This window comes from Scleropages formosus, chromosome 18 (genome assembly GCF_900964775.1).
Source record: "Scleropages formosus chromosome 18, fSclFor1.1, whole genome shotgun sequence".
Taxonomy (NCBI): Eukaryota; Metazoa; Chordata; class Actinopteri; order Osteoglossiformes; family Osteoglossidae; genus Scleropages; species Scleropages formosus.
Window position 1 is genome coordinate 12,876,444 of NC_041823.1, and position 16,228 is coordinate 12,892,671.

The 16,228-nt window shown below is 43.0% G+C and overlaps 1 protein-coding gene across 2 annotated transcripts; it reads left to right on the forward strand.

The window, feature by feature from the left end:
• Window positions 1–12,050: 12,050 nt before the first annotated feature.
• On the forward strand, window positions 12,051–15,155 carry si:dkey-82o10.4 (m-AAA protease-interacting protein 1, mitochondrial). 2 transcript variants are annotated; one of them, XM_018740651.2, is made up of 5 exons: window positions 12,051–12,544; window positions 12,651–12,722; window positions 12,886–13,012; window positions 13,303–13,447; window positions 14,089–15,155. In XM_018740651.2, the coding sequence occupies exons 1-5, from the start codon at window positions 12,152–12,154 to the stop codon at window positions 14,165–14,167; spliced, it is 816 nt and encodes a 271-aa protein (XP_018596167.2). In that variant the 5' UTR covers window positions 12,051–12,151; the 3' UTR covers window positions 14,168–15,155. The 2 variants fall into 2 exon arrangements, with proteins under 2 accessions (XP_018596167.2, XP_029101738.1); XM_029245905.1 differs by having other exon boundaries at window positions 13,354–13,447.
• Window positions 15,156–16,228: the final 1,073 nt, after the last annotated feature.

Sequence of the window (16,228 nt, forward strand, 5' to 3'; positions counted from 1 at the left end):
TCTTCCTCTGTGAGCAGGAACAGGGGGGATTTATTGTGGTTGTAAATCTCAGCCCTGTATCCTTAGACCTGCAGTTCTGTTATTTTAGCAAGGTATAGATTGGGACAGGGCAGCAGAGGTGTGCCTCGCTCAAGCAGATAGTGTCAACATCTTTTTTAATTATCACAAAATTTAATATAATCGCTTGAAAATTATTAGTGCATTAAAGGGTAGTCAAGGGATGAACCAACTTTTTTGAGACAGAGGAATAGGCATAAATACCTCCTATTGTGGGTATAATTCATCTGATACATTTTTAAATAACATGCATTAGTTCAAAAACAAAAAAAAAATAAATATTATAGACATACTCTGAGAAATATCACCTCATATTAGAGGTTAAATTGTTTTATCGTCATTTTCTTTTTTTAATTTTTAAAACTGCATCAAGAAAGCTGCAGTTAAACCATGCAACGGCATTACCAACTTCGCATAGTCTCCTTCAAAGCAACTGTGTCCTTTCCCAATGCATCTATTTTTATAAATTGGCTTCACTTTTAAACTCACATACTTTGCATCCTACGTTACTTCCTAGAAGAATTTCCGAAGAAGGGGGGAAAAAAGAAAAACTTGAGGAAAAACAACAATTTCCCAAAGGAACCGAGCAGTGCATTCTGGATGTTTACCTTGCATTTACTCTCGTGAAAGAAATGTTCAAGAGCAGTCAACAAACACATGGAGATCAAAGAGGAAATAAAGGAAGCATCTTCCAGAAGTGGGAAGGATAATGGAAAGTTAGATTGTCTGAGTCACCCCCTGTTTTAAAAATAATTTATACATGAAATTAAATTCCGCACACAGTTCTCTTAATTTCACTTTAATTAAACAATACTCTATAAATGGCGCATTCGGTGACCAAATGTTCAAGCTAAGCAAAATGGAGGGTCCCCAGCCATTAAGACTGAAATAAAGTTTGTCTCCAGGGACAACGCCAGAATCTGATCTACTTAAATGACAACTGATGGTTTAAAAAAGATAATTAACTTTTCAATTAAGGGCACATCTGATGTTGCTGTTGTTTCTTTCACCAGAAGTGTGTCGCTATTTAAAGAGGGAAATAATGGTGTATTCTCAAATCTAACAGGGTACGGACTTTATACAAATAAACATGGCTCCGGTATTTCACTCGAAATGATTTGTCAACCTGTTTTTAATCAGAGAAATGATAATTCGCATACTTTAAACGTCACATTTAAACTCTTCTATGTTGTTCTCTAAGTGAACCAAATTAATATTTTAAGCATTATTTTCTCTTAAATTGCATTGAACTCTACTTCACTTTTAAAAAGGAAAATGTCAGTGGTGCAGAAATATTGATTGTAGTCTTTAAATAAATTATCGGCAAATTTCTTTATGGAAACTAAAACATAAAGCAGTGTCGGTAAGATCGGTGCCTTTCTTTGTGTGCGAATGCGACGCTGTATTTAGTAGAGTGACACAGTAAATCTATACACGAAATATCAAAATGTATACAGAGCACGAGAGACACTGGCGGGCCGGAAAGGTACAAACTATCGGTCGGTCATATTTCTGACTGCAAAACGCGCTGCAAAAATCTACATGTAATCCTCTGGCATGCTCTGCAAGGAAATTGTGAAAACTGATAAATCGCACCAGTCACAAGAGGAAAAAGGAATATTTTTGTGTTCATTATGTCAATGCACATAGAAATCCAGTTGTGCCGTGTTCATATTCCTGGATTTTATTTTATTGTTGCTGTTCTAGATGTTTGGTTGCTGTTGAGCAGTTTGGAGTGTCGGGGGAGACGGAACAATGTGGGCCTGCTTTGCTTGCTCATTAGTCAGGCTGGTACACCTGGGGTTCATCCAAACCGGGGGTCAAAAGGCAAAGAAATTTGTAGGATAATTATTGACAAGCAGATGTTATAAAATCATTTATGATAATGCAATCATTTTAAAATGGCTTGCGTCTGAAGAGACGGCAAACTATTTACGCTCAGCCTTTACAGAAGAATCGGCAGTGATTTCGTGCCGGATCGTCGGCGAGAGACAACGGCATGAGAGCTGACTGCAGAACGCACCTATAAACGTGCATACGCATGGACACACGCGCGCACGCACACACGCACACACACACGCACGCACGCACACACACACACACGCACGCACACACACACACACACTAAAGCCTGTTAGACTGGAATAACATTGTCCAACACAATTCAATCAACAGTGCTACGAGTTGACAATGGAACAGAATCATTAAGAACTGAACAAGACATAATTATTTAAGATGCATTAAAAAGGTCTTAGCCGTAGACATACGCATTTATTTACGATTATTATATTATTATTTACATATCTTCAGCAGTTGGGGGACACCCTATCTGCCGTTGAGAACGCGCTGGGAATTACGGAGTGTTTTGTTTTAAATTCCAAAAACATGCATTAACCCCTCTCCTGAGGAGGAATGGTTCTTTCAGCGTGTGAGCAAATATCACAACAGAACATGACTATTTGAAGCAGCAACCTGGCAATAGGAGGAGAATAACCCTACGCAGGAAGAAAGCATCCATGTTATCATGCGCACACATGTGGCCTGTGTGAAGATTAAGCCATATTCATCCCTGGCTGCCTTCACTTCTGCCTCAGTCCATCCCAGATATGGCACCGATTCAGCCAGGAAGCTGGAGAAGAGGAGCAAAGGATTTCACACACATACACACACGTACGCACACACATGCATGCGCAAGCCCAGGGAAATCAGGGCGCTGCGAAAGGAAGAGGTGTGGTACGTGCAGTTACCCAGTTACCCTCAGCAGGCATGATTTTTTTTTTTTTTTTTTTTCTTTTTTGCTTGCAGAATGCGAAGGCCACCAAAACGGAATAGCATGAGAACCGGCGGCGGGTTTGTCTCTCGTGACCGTGAGCTAATACGTAGAGAGAGACGCAGAGATTTGCGAACGCCGGTGGGAACGGTGCGAGTCGGGGAAAAGGGCCTTATAAACAACAGCTTTTCTTATGGAAAAGAAATGTTGGACAGCGTTCGCTTGCGGGACTTTGGCCCGGAGTTCGGTTGACACCCGGATCGTGGGCACTAGGTCATGCTGACGCACAAGGCCCAAGTGTCGAGTGCCAACGCTGACCCCGGCCAGCTGTGAAATCGCCAATGGCACAGCACCGAAAGAGCAGAAGCAAACAAGATTTTGATAACAATCACCCTCTTATTGTTTTTTTTTTTTTTATTTCCACTGCAATTGTGCGTGCCTTAACTCCTGTGAAAAGCAACATCTAGGAAAAATCTCACTGGGAAATCTTCCTTCCCCATCCTTTCAAAATATTTACCTTAAACCAAGCGTGCTGTTTACTGAATTAATAACATTTCTGGAATTAAAAAAAAAACTTGAACAAGCGTAATAGTTTTATTACTTCTGATTATGAAAGGCATAACTATTAAATTTTCTGAAGATCAATTAGGGTAATACCTTTGTTAAGTTCTTGTGTCAGCATCTGAAACCACGTAGGATTCTTGAGATTTTTTTCTGTGAGCAATGAAATAAGATTACAATAGACCAGAAAATTTGGAAAGCACAGCAGCGGGGGAAACTAATGTTTTCACATTACTGATTTTTTTATTTATTTTTTTTTTTTTTTTGTATGTGCAACTCTTTCTTTTTTGCTTAAAAACGTTAAAATTCGGACAGAATTCGAACCAGAGAGTCTTATTGTCCAGTGAGGTTTGTCAAGATCCCACATATATTTTCCCTCATTTCATTGTCTTTTCAAATCTGTCCAGACTTACTATCAATAATAAAAAATGTAAATATCTGCAGTCATTTTAGTTTTCAATTCGCAGCCTTACAGCTGTTTGCTGTCACCAGCAGTGATATTAAAAAGCTTACTTAGCATGCTTTTTTGCAAGGATAATCTCAATTTAAATTACAATACATCTGTGTTTTTACTCATACGGCCCACTGTATACGTGCGTGCATTTGAGTTAAAGCGGCAATCTCGTTTTTCATCGTTGGCAAATGGAGCCGGTTGTATGGCTGCAGAGCTGCGGACGTTTTCTCTGATTAAAAGCCGATACGAGTGAAGTTGTAAATAATCACGCTTGCTCATCCAGGCGTGAACTCCGCAGTAACCCGTCTTAATTTCCAAGGTGAAGTGCAGCCGCGTGTTTAGTGTTTGTGTTGATTTTGCCAAGCACGCGCCTCACCAAGCACAGATTAGGGCCGATCTGCTGCAACGGTGACTCCAAAGTGTTTTCCCTGTGTCAGTAAGTTTTATTTTTGAAAAACCACTGATGCAGTATATTAGCCATAATTTATGTTTATCATCCCTTGTACCCAGGTTGACTTCAACAAACCGTTTAACACTTAAACTGGTGCATATGGCCCCTCTAATAGCTATTCTGCTTGAAGGAGCACTTTCCAGATTTTAAATCACGTCTTTGGGCAAACATTAATGAATTATGTCATCAGTGGCCAAATTGGAAATTGCTTGTAAACCACCGGAAATTATTGAAGGATAGAAGGCATGCGGAGAGGCAGAGCGCACCTCGTGCTAAGTGTTCGTAACAAGGCCCTAAAAAAGTGATAGTGTGGAAAGTAAATCCCGAACGCAGAGAAATATCTCACAAAAAAGGCATCAGAAGCTGCAGATGTTGGATAGAAACGGGGCTGTCATTTCGACGTGGATTTTTCAACGTACGTTTTCGATTTCACGTTCAGTCGAACAAAGGAATCTTCACGCATATGGCACGGAAATACAACAAAATGTGCAGAATGGCTGCAGGATCTGAGCAGCACAATAGCATATAGAGTATAAGAGACATAAGAAAAAATCCCCTAAAAGGAATATAAACCAGCTGGCTGTGTACAATGTAAAATTTCTTTGCATAATAATCTTCTCCTCAACAAATATGCGTCCTCTAGTCATGTCCTCTTTAAGAAGGGACCAAGACCGGCTACACTGGGGCTTTGGGATATCAGTGGCTCTCAGTGAACGGCGTTTGTACAGTCAATTACTCTCTGGAGCATGCCCTATTTGAGCCATAATTTCATAAACTTGCCTGTCATATAAAAAAAACCCCATTAGAGGAAAAGATCATGAGGCAAAGCAATATTTCCCTTTGAGCTACATGAAGCTCTGCTTGTTAAATGTTCAGAATTCATTAAACATGTTTGAATATTTCAGCATTTATAATACATTTGCACACGCCCTCTCTCATGCTTTTGTACACAGATGTACCGAGAGTGTAGAGACAGAATAACTGAAGGACGGTCTTTAAATATCGACTCGCATGCATCCTGTCCTATTCGCAGCAATTATGCTGCAGTGCTGCCCTTGATTATTTTTCTCCAGTAAAATATAAGGGAAAGTAATTCGCTGAAATATTGTCATTTAATCATACGCACAAGATGCGTTCTTAGGAAACACCGCAAACTTTTTTAAAATCATTTTTAAATAACTTTATTGCAATTCTAAGAATGGCTTCGTGGAATTAGTAAAAATTTCTGAAATATTTACAATGTAATAAATTATCAACTTGTTACTGACTTAAATTATTTGGTTATGCTGTCTTGACATTTTTCATTATTCTTTCTGTATGCTCAACCAGCAAGTCTGCCTGAAGACCCCGGAGACCCTAGCACGCAGTTTGTTTCTTTGTTTTTCTACTTGTTTGTTTTTATTTTAAAACATACAGAATATGGCTTTCCGAGGCTAATGTGGGCTTCGGCAGACTGAATGGTTATTACCATATAGACTGTGAAGGTAGGATGAATTTAATTAAAGCTTCAGGATTCATTTGGCAAAAATTCCAAGGTAAAAGACAAACAAACTAAGAAATGAACAGCAGGACTGGCTGGGACTAGCATCTGATGTTGGCAAAAGACAGCAATCCAAGAAAAAGAAAACAAAATGATAATATTTAGGAAGATTTGTGCATCTGTTTAGTAACATAATGAAAATGCGATGAACACCACACACACACACACGTGCGCACACACACACACACACATGCACGCGTGCATATACATGCATATAGTTATGATGACATGGAATATGCATGTAGGAGTAATATGGTTAGGCATGTGAAATTGCAAATAAAAAAGTCTGATGCTGAATCCAAGAAAAAAAAAAGGCAAGGCGGCGTGACTGCTCGTGGTGCAGGCTGAAAACCTCAGCCACGGTTTCCTAGTGCCACGGTTTCCTTCAAGTCACTCAGCTCTCGGGCAGGCGATAAGTCATCTTCTGGTTCGCTTTCCTGCCGAAGCGAAGGAGGCGGCTCGCATCCCATCCGCGTGCCTTTTTTTCGGCAGGCGGCGTCGATACGATCTGAGGACGAGGGCCCAGGACCGCGCGCGGTGGCGGGGCCCCGCCACGTGTGGGTGCGACGCGCGCGGGCCCCGGGGGCGCAGGCGCACGCACGTTAGCGGCGCGCTGGAATCCGAGATTACATCAGACGTCCGCTCTGCGCCTCTCCCACGCTCGGGCTGCGTTTACACGTGGCGCTCGCGTCTCACGTCTGCGGCAACGCGAGCGTGTCCGGGAACCGGGCCGCAGCCCCACAAAGAGGTGCCTCGGAGACGCGCGTACCGACACGAAACCCGCACCTGCGCTTGCGACGTGGCTTTGACCTATAAAGCTGCCGTTCAGGTTCACCACCTGGCGACTGACACTTGTGTCTTGTGTCATATGACAGGATGTTCTCCTTGTATATCACAGACATCACCTGCTACTGTACTTGAACTAAACTTGACATACTCTCTGTATACATTTAGTTTCTGAAAAAAAACTGCATGTATCTATGTGTGTCTATATATATATATATGTGTGTGAGCGCATTTGTATAACTATATCATTCATCCATCATCAACAACCGCTTGTCCCGAGCAGGGTCGCGGTGAGCCGGAGCCTAACCCGGCAACACAGGGTGCGAGGTCATAGGGGGAGGGGACGCACCCGGGACGGGACGCACCCGGGACGGGACGTATATATATCATGCAAACATCATATACACTGTACATATACACATAGAGGCCTTATTTTCTAATTATGATTGCAAATGATCATTTGATTCAGTAACCTGCCAGCTCTGAAAAATGTCGGTATTCCTCGCATGCAGACACAACTGAATGACAAACTTTAAAGTGCAAAGTACTTAAAATGCACGTGCGAAAGCGGTGGAGAAGGATGAAATGGTTGTGGAAGCCATTTAAACCGACTGCGGTTCTGACCGCAAAAGGCACAGGAGACGAGTCGCTGGCAGTCTGGGTGGTTCGGTTACATGGTTGTCCTGGGGTGCTGGCGGGTGCCTCCCTGGACGCAGTTTCAGAGAAGCGTAGTGGAAGCACGCCGGGATGCCGGTGGAATGCTATCCCCCTGCACGCCCCCCCCCCCTCCCCTCCCTCCCGCCCGCCCGCCCACCCCCCCACACTCCCCAGAGACGAAGCTCCTCCACCGCACAGTCATCGCCCCTGGCTACACCAGCTGTACAGCAGGGCTGAGTGCCTTCACTATCATCGAACGCAGGCATGCAGGAGGAGGACTGGCAGGGGGGCGGTGGGGTGGGCTGGAAGTGGGGGGGGTGGGGTGGTAGGTGGCAGGAATTTTTTAAAAAAGGAAAATGTAACACGGTTGCTAGTTTTGTTTGATTCTTATACAAATATAACAAATATACATAACAAAAGATACCGCTGTGCAGATTCATGGTGAAATAAAAGCTCACACGCAGCCCCTTGGGACCGAAGGTGACATCAGCCGGTCCCACGTTTGCAGAGAGCGGTCTTCCATCAGGTGCTGACTGAGGACCCGAGGACAGGCTGCAGCAGCAGGGGGAGGCCATGCGGGGGCCCCGAAGAGCCCTGGGTGGCGCCAGTCGGCAAGGTCTAAGGGATGAAGGCTGATTTGTGCCATGGGGCGTTTAGCGCTCATGAAGAGGCAGCAATGGGGGCTGGTGGGAGGGGGCATTGTGCACCGTGGCAGTGTGTTATAGGATTGTGCTCAAGTTTCCTTTGTGTGTAGGTTTTGTTGCAGGATTATGTTCCTTGAGAGAGTTGCGCAGGCAGGCACGCAGGGTGGGGGCGGCCGAGAGCAGGGGGGGTGCGGGTGGGGGGGGCAGACGTCTTTGTTCAGGCCGATGATCGCGAGTAAGACCGATAGCGGAGGGAGAGAACGTGCCTGGGAGAGGGTGCCGGGGCGCGGGATGTCGGGCCGCGCGACTCCTTCGATCGATTAGCCTCCGGAGAGCACGCCTCTCGAAGGCCTTTTCGCAGCCTCGTTCGCAGGCCCATTATTCAACGCAAACATCGATATGCAAACGAAATCCTCATCTTCGCGGGTAACATCATACAGCTGTGAAGTTATGGTCTAGAGGTCTGCTCTGCGGTCCTCGCTACTCCGGCAATAACAATTAACTCGAGCGAACGTACGGAATTTGTGCTCGCGAGACGCAGCGCGCAATTGATTGACAGAGGAGAGTGTGACAGGTACAACAGAAAGAAACATCTGTCGGAATCCACCGATTTCATGACTAAATACGAGATACTTCTACCATCTCAGCTCCATGAAAACATCATGTAAGAATTTTTTTTGCACTTAACTAGAACCAGACATAGGTTTCTACTGCTTTAGCTCCTCTGTTAAAGTACAACAGTTATGTTCCCCTTTATGAAATGAAGCACTTTTAGGTGTTCCCCAAGTGATAAAAACCACCACATGGTACATTTGCATAGGATAACCAACGTATAGCACATCATTTGCACGTCTGAAAGTACACTTGAGTAACCGTAATTACACGTGACACCAATTACTCTGTTACTTTGTATTAAATTATAATGGAAAATTCCACTAGAGAATTGGAGCCTAATTGCATCTTAATTTGCATAATTTTGCATATTAATTACATCTCAGATGAATAATAAATTTCAGCAGATTTTTTAATTTATGCACAGATACAAAAACAAGTTGAAAAATAATTTGCAGGAAAAAAAAAAATCAGAAACTATTACTTAGGGCTTTTGCACTAATTTCCCTCATTATCCAATGCCAAAGTTAAAGTGAAGCATCTTTCACCAGAACCCTGATCATCAAGCTCAGAGTTCAGCAAGAAATGGCGTTTACTGGTGTTAACTCCATGGCATGTTATTTCTGATGCTTTTATAACATTAAAGTTGACAAAGTTTTTTTTTTTTTTTTCTGGTCATAGTCAAAAATAGCACTGCAGGCTCAAGGATGTATTTGGACGATTGTTACACAGAAGTCATGGCAGGATTTATTCAGATTAAACAATACGACATTTACCAAACCGCATATCACTGGAGGCAAAGAAAAAAGTACCTTTATCTTGGTTATGGGAGGGTTTTGCTTTAGTCAACCCTATTTTATTTCAGTCAGAAAAATCCTGCCAGACACTGTAGTTGTTTACTGAAATGTTAATAACGTACCTGTTTGTTACAATATAGTCCATTACATTGTGCCACTGCTACGCTGTCATTAATTTTCACCCTTCCATTCATCCATAAATGTAAAATTGTTAAATTAAGCTAATAATAATGAGTATGTCAAACCATATTCTTGTTATGCTTTTGTTTTCACCACGCATGGTCAATGCCCAACATGTAGGTGTCTACAGAGAATTCAAGAAGGGTAGGTGGAAAGGTTTTATACTCTCCATTAATCAAATTCAAATGCAAAGTCGCATGAAATTTACATTGTGTTTGCAGTTAGTTGATCAGTGAAGCAAATGCAAAGACTGCCAGTGAATATCCTGCTGTAACTTGCCATCCATACTGGAAAAGAAAACTGAAAAAAATTAATTACAAGAAAGTAAAACAATATATGCATACCTTAATGTACAGATATGATATTAATGTCAGGCTAATATTTCTGATACGTACTGATTAACTTACTTTATTGACTACCATTTGGAGCTGTTGTACTCGGGTCCAATAAGCCAGTTTATGCATCTGTCCTGAAATAATGGCTATCCTCTAGTGAAAAGGTTCTTCAAAAGACTGAGGATCTATAAGGAATACAGGAGCATCACAGCTCTTACTTGTTGTAGCAGGTGGACTACAGCAGTACTACAAGGATGACCACAGACACCGTACCACTACATAATAATAATAATAATAATAATAATAATAGAAAAAGCACTGGAAATGTCATATCACTGTAATTCTAATGAAAGCCTTAAAACAAGCAGCTACTGGAAAAAAACACACATTTAATACTTTATAAGAATTGCACTATATATATATATATTATTAATTAATTGTTATTATTGCATTTTAGAACTTACATATAAGTGCTTATCTCCCACTCTGCGAAGAACTGTTTTACTTACAGTTCTTCTCACTGTTCAGAACATTCTTGTTAATGCTTGAAAGATGGGCTGAAACGTGGGCAACAGCGCTGTCTAGTGGCACCAAGTGGAAATGACGAACTTTTTCAAGGAATCAGTAAATTCCTTCAGTTCTCAGTCTGCAGTGTCAACATATTGCAATGTTATGAGCTTTACGCAAAAAAAAAGAGTTTGCAGGATATCTTATAAATACCAATTTTGGCGTTAATTGAAATGTATCTGTTTTTTTCTGCTAAGGGCTTTTGAACTATGGTTACATTTATTAATTTATCATGACATAAATAAAACACTAAGTGGTTCATTTACTAACAAAATAGTTTTAAAATAGGGGCGTTAGTGTAATTCAAAATCTTCAGTTGTCTGCGAACCAGTTGTATGATGATGTTCTATAAGTTATATTTAAAACTGTAGTTAAAAATAAGGCTTAATATATCAGTGAAAGTTTATGCACGCGTCTAAAGAAAACATAATAATAATAATAATAATGCTTCGTAACATTACCAAATGTACATAAGACATACTTAAACATTTTGCTATCGTTTTAACATTAAGAAAAGTGAAAGTGAATTCAATATTTTCACGTGTATCATTATGCCAACTTTTGTCTTTGAAAAGAAACGGAACTGGCGGCAAAATCACCAGCGCATCCATCGTTGTACTTTATTATTCTGCTCCATTCAACCTCCAGATGCAGCAGCGTTTCAGACTGACAGAGCTAATTACTATAATACATCTTTAAAAGGTGTCCATATCTGAGCGCTATTTCGATAATCAAGTGCGCTGCGGTGCCAATTATTGATCGATAAAACGAGGGAGGAAGGGAGGGAGGGCTTACGGGCGCAGGTGTCTCCTCCTCGCCGTTCAAGGCGAAAAGCAGAATAAAAGCACAATAAATTACCGTCACCGGCGTCACCAGCGAAAGATAATACAGATATGAAGCGAACGCGAATGCGCGTGACCTGTAATCACCGGGAACAGCATGAATCTAATGATGTTTTGGTCTACTGATCAAATTTGCGTTTGAGAAACAATGATTTTTTTTTTTTTTTTTTTTTTTTTTTTGCTGCACCTGTGTGGCGTGTTCCGCCGGATCCGTGTGAAAACAAAACAGTTTGAATGCACTTGGACATGCATTCATCTCAAAAGTGCCTTCAGCCCTTTCGCTTCTTCATGTTAGTCGAGCGCTTTTTTTCTCATTTCTTTCCCAGTGCAGCGCAAACCCCGCTCTCTTCATGCGCCACCTATGCACACCTGGAAACTTGGGGGCGGTGGAGAAGGGCGGAGAGGCACATGTAACATGTTCTACTCGCGTATGTGGAACTCTCGCATGGGTCATGCACACATAATGAACAAATATACTCCCGAGTTCATAATTCTGGAAATTAAAATGCAAAAAAGACACTGCATTTATCATCGATCTTCTTCGTAAGTGAAAAACAAGTTAAACTCATATTTTTATACATGTGCTGTAAACGCGTTTACGGCATCTATCTTGTTTTTTTCGCGATGCCCTCTCACGGCCCGCTGTGCGAGCGCACCTCTCCGTTAGCCGTAGACAAGCGGAAAGCGTCGCCTCCCCGAGCATTTTATTTGGCTTCTGCCGCCCTCTAGCGGGCACTTGCAGTACATCCACAACCCATCGCTTGCCGGTACGTAATTACTCCGAGTGCATTGTGGGAGAGCTGCGTGCGGTAACCGGAAGTAGCGTGCGAGTGTTTAGTCACAATTGCAGCATGTTAGCATCCGGACGCGTTTACGGCGCCGCGGTCGAGACGTTTGTATGATGCAGCGGGTGCCTCGTGTGTTTGCAGGTGCCCGCTGCTGGAGCGTGAGAGCCGCGGTGCGGCCGCAGCTCGTCGTGGAGCCGCAGCGCCCTGACCGTGTCCGCGCGTATCCTTCCGCGCGCCGCCGGCCCACTGTGACTGTGGTGCCGGTGAACGAGCGCGTGCCGCGCGCGCGGAGTTTGCCTTTGTGCGCCGCTGCGCAGAAATCGTGCAGGTTTTACAGCACGGACAACGAGAGAGACTCGAAGACGGAGAGCCGGCCGCGGATCATTGTGGTGGGCATTCCGAACCCCTTCTCCTGGATCAGGAACAAAGTGCTCATTTTCCTTGTTAAACTCTACTTTGACATAAACATCGCGTCGGCGGACTTCAGCAGAGGTGCGAAGCAGGTAAGGTGTCCACGTGCGCAAGTGGTCGCCGCCACGCACGTGGCTGTCACTCACTGTCAGCCCCCGCCCGCGTCGTGTCCATCTGAACTGCCGTGACGTTCCGCAGGCCTTGGTCCAGGTGTCCACCTTGATATCTCAGGGGAGGTTTGGAGATCTGCAGGGCTTGGCGTCCACTGAGGTATGTAGAGAGAGTGAGACGCACCACACAGCACCCGCCCGCGATGATCATGTCCCACAAACACGAGTTGTGTCCCCGTGTTGTGTGTGTGTGTGTGTGTGTGTGTGTGTGTCCGTCCAGTTGAGTGAGAGCGTGTGCGTCCCTCTCCGTCTCGCTGCTGCAGGCCGTGGAAGGTGCGAGGACCAAGTACGACGCCCTCACTGAAGAACAGAGGCGAAATCTCGCCGTCCTCCTGGACGATATCATTTTCTTGATACCGGAGAATGTGTCCCTTCTTTATGACAACACAGGTGACGACCCTTGTTTTGTCCCCCCCCGTTCCAGGTGTGTGTGTGTGTGTGTGTGTGTGAGAGAGAGACTTCTCTTAGTTCTCCTCTCATGATAGAGCTTGTCTTGGACTTCACCCTCCGTTCTGCGTTGCCGCTGAGGTCTCGCCACAGGTAACTGTTCCGAGTCGCGGCTCGTCGCCGTTGTGCCGGACTTTCCGAACGCCGTAACGCTGGGGCCAAATGGACTCGCGCAGAGTCAAGTTGGTCGCGACGTGTTGCACGATACAGATTGTCGTTCTTCTCTCTCCCAGGTAGGAAGTTTTGTTACGTCCTCATGAGGTTCTGGTACTTGTCCAACGCAGACGTGCCTGAGGATCCGGAGAGCACTGTGGTTTTTAAGAGGACTGACAAAGGAGGAGGTAGCGCGGCCAAGAAGATTGTGACGGCCGTCTACGAGTGAGCGTCCGTGCTGCGGAGCCCTTTCGGCCGTAACGTTCCTCTGTCTTCCGCGTGATGCTCGTGTCAAGTTTGCGGCACGCAAACCACAGTTCCTAACTTCTCTCGTTTTTCTTTGAAAATATTTAATTTTTTTTTCTCCCGCATCCCTCACCTGTTCTCCGACGTGTTCGGTTTTCTTCTTATGTATAGAAACGAAAACCGAACAGGCCTTAAGAACATACACATATTAACAAAAAACCTTTAATTGTGTGTATGCTTGAGTCCCCTTCTCCTCGTCATAGTGAGACAGAGTATCTTTTGAAGGTGATAATGATCATTGGTAAAGTGCATTGCACTGATAAATATTATACGTATTACATAGCAGGTAAGATACTGGTTAAACAGGATGGATGAGCTCACGCTTCCCTGCTTTAATACAACAGTGTAAGCAAATGAAATAGTTCCAGTAAAATATCCAGCTGTATAAATGTTGCTTAGCTGATGCTTTTATTCAAAGTAGATCATGTTTCACCCATGTATACAACTAGGAATTGTTAGTGGTACCCCTGCTTTGGGTTAAAGCATTGTCTGAACATGTAAATAATCATAATTATAATAATAACAATAATAAATAAATTTTTTTTCTTCCATAACCCAAGGTTTCAGATGGAGCTGACGGATGGCTTGGATCGCGAGTGGATTGTCACCAATATCTGGCACTGGAAGCAGCTGGAGTGAGGGGACGTTGGAGATCTGCGTGATGCAACATAGATAAAATATGGAAGATTCAGCCTTTGGGACACTTTGTGTTCTCCCTCACCCCAGTTTTCTTTTGTGTCACATTTGGTAGATGCAGAAGGCCTCTTCCCAGAAAATGTTTTAATGCCATTCCCATTCCATGATTACTTCACCCCCTCAGTTGCTGCTGCTTTGAAATAACTTCTCTAATAGTTCCTTCAACAGTAGTTTCACCCCCAGCAATATAACATAGAATTGATGCGTTATGACACATCTGAAGGTTCGATATTGGTGCTTTGCTTTAAAAAGAGGAACACGCATTCTATCTGTCACCGTGTCAAGAGAAATCGATGACCCCCTTGATGTCTGCCATTTTACATGGTACGAAACCATGTACCTTGAGCATTTCGTGTTATACCAGGAGGAATGCTTATTTCGTACCCTCACTTAACCCAAATTGCAGTATCCACCAGGAAGCGTAAAAACCTTAGGTTGTTTGGGAGGAATTGAATAAAGTGTCTAAGTGGTTACGATGAAAATTGCTGTATGTTTTTTGACTTGAAGAGGAGTTGACCAATTGGAATGTCTGCGTTTTTGTGTAAATTCTGGCTTTTACCAGCAGTAGGGTTTCAGAGCCGTTACCTGAGATGTAACGATAAAAGTTTTGTCATCAACACGATTTGATGTTTTCACCTTTGATTTAGTCAAGTTGCTTTTCCTGGACAGATGAACTATAGGAATGGATATTTACCTTTATACCTGTTTTTATTCCTCACACTACATACCTTAGTGGAAGCATCAAGAAGGTAGATTTATGGAAGGTATTGAATGTATTAACAATTTTAATGTTATTTCTAACCAAAATTGTGAGTGTGCACTTAACTTTAACCTCCGTGTGAATTTTGTTTGTCTGTTTCACCCCGTTAAGTGTTCACCAGCTGAGTTGCTTCAAATTTGAAAATGAAATAATGGTCAATAAAATGGTTGAAGCAGGAAAGGATCATGTTGCTGTTAAATCCTTTAGTTTTAAAAAAAAAAAAAAAAAGCTAAGAACCAAGTAAACATGCAAAGGAATTAAAATTGAGGTGCTGAGGAGTCAGCTGGCAGCTTGTGCACCGTATTTCCAGATAGGATCCAGACCACCATGACCCTGATTTTAACAAGCAGTTGAGGAAAATAAGATTGCAGTGTGATTTGCATTGAAATGCTGAACAGGATTACAATAATGCTGTATTCCTGTGTGAATTAAAAGTTTGTGTGTGGGGTGTCACGCCATCGGACAACTGAGCAAATTTTACGTTACATACGCGTTAAAAATGACTTTGTCAGTACATGTTAAACCACTGAACGATACGCACAAAAGGAAGACGTAGCAGAGGGAGGGGAACGATGAAACACAAATGAGCATTAATCTACCAGTTATGTATTATGACATTCTACATGATGAGGTTTTTGCTCGGATTAGTCTGGGAGACATTGCTGCTCCTTTCCTGTTCGTGCGCTCAAACTTCCGCCTCCAATGGTGGATGCCGAGGAAATGAGCGTGACGGGTCGACGTCTGTCTGCGTGAGCGACGCGCGCATTGTTCGAGTCAAAGGGTGGCTCTCACTCTAATGTGATTAGTTTCTCTAAAGCCACAGATTTAATTAAGCTTTTAAAGATTTCTATTATGGAGCTGATTAATAGAATTATAGAGGAAATGTAGCGTCGTAATTCAAATCCCGGCAAAAACATTTTTGTCCATTATTTTTCCAGGTTATAGCTTTTCTATGGTCTGCTGAGTGGCCACCCAAATTCTCACTTAAATATGCGCTAAGCAATATTATTCCATAATTCAAAAGAACCACTTGAGACGGTACGGTCTGCTTTTTGTACGACCCTCTGAAGAAACTATTCCCAGTTCCTTTGCTTATTCCAAATTGATTATCATTAGATACATAAAAATGTTTCCTGAACTGAAATGCTCATCCCTTGGTCTCGGCGTCTGAAGTCTTCGGTAAACTATTGTTGGTATCCTTCGGCCAGTGGCAGATAGCTAAATACAATGGAATCCCTTATTTA

Excerpts from the sequence above, each read along its gene's own strand:
- si:dkey-82o10.4 (XM_018740651.2), top strand. The coding sequence starts at position 12,152 with ATGATGCAGCGGGTGCCTCGTGTGTTTGCAGGTGCCCGCTGCTGGAGC. Across the intron at positions 13,013-13,302 it reads CCTTCTTTATGACAACACAG|GTAGGAAGTTTTGTTACGTC; the intron begins GTGACGACCCTT and ends TCTCTCTCCCAG. Across the intron at positions 13,448-14,088 it reads ATTGTGACGGCCGTCTACGA|GTTTCAGATGGAGCTGACGG; the intron begins GTGAGCGTCCGT and ends CCATAACCCAAG.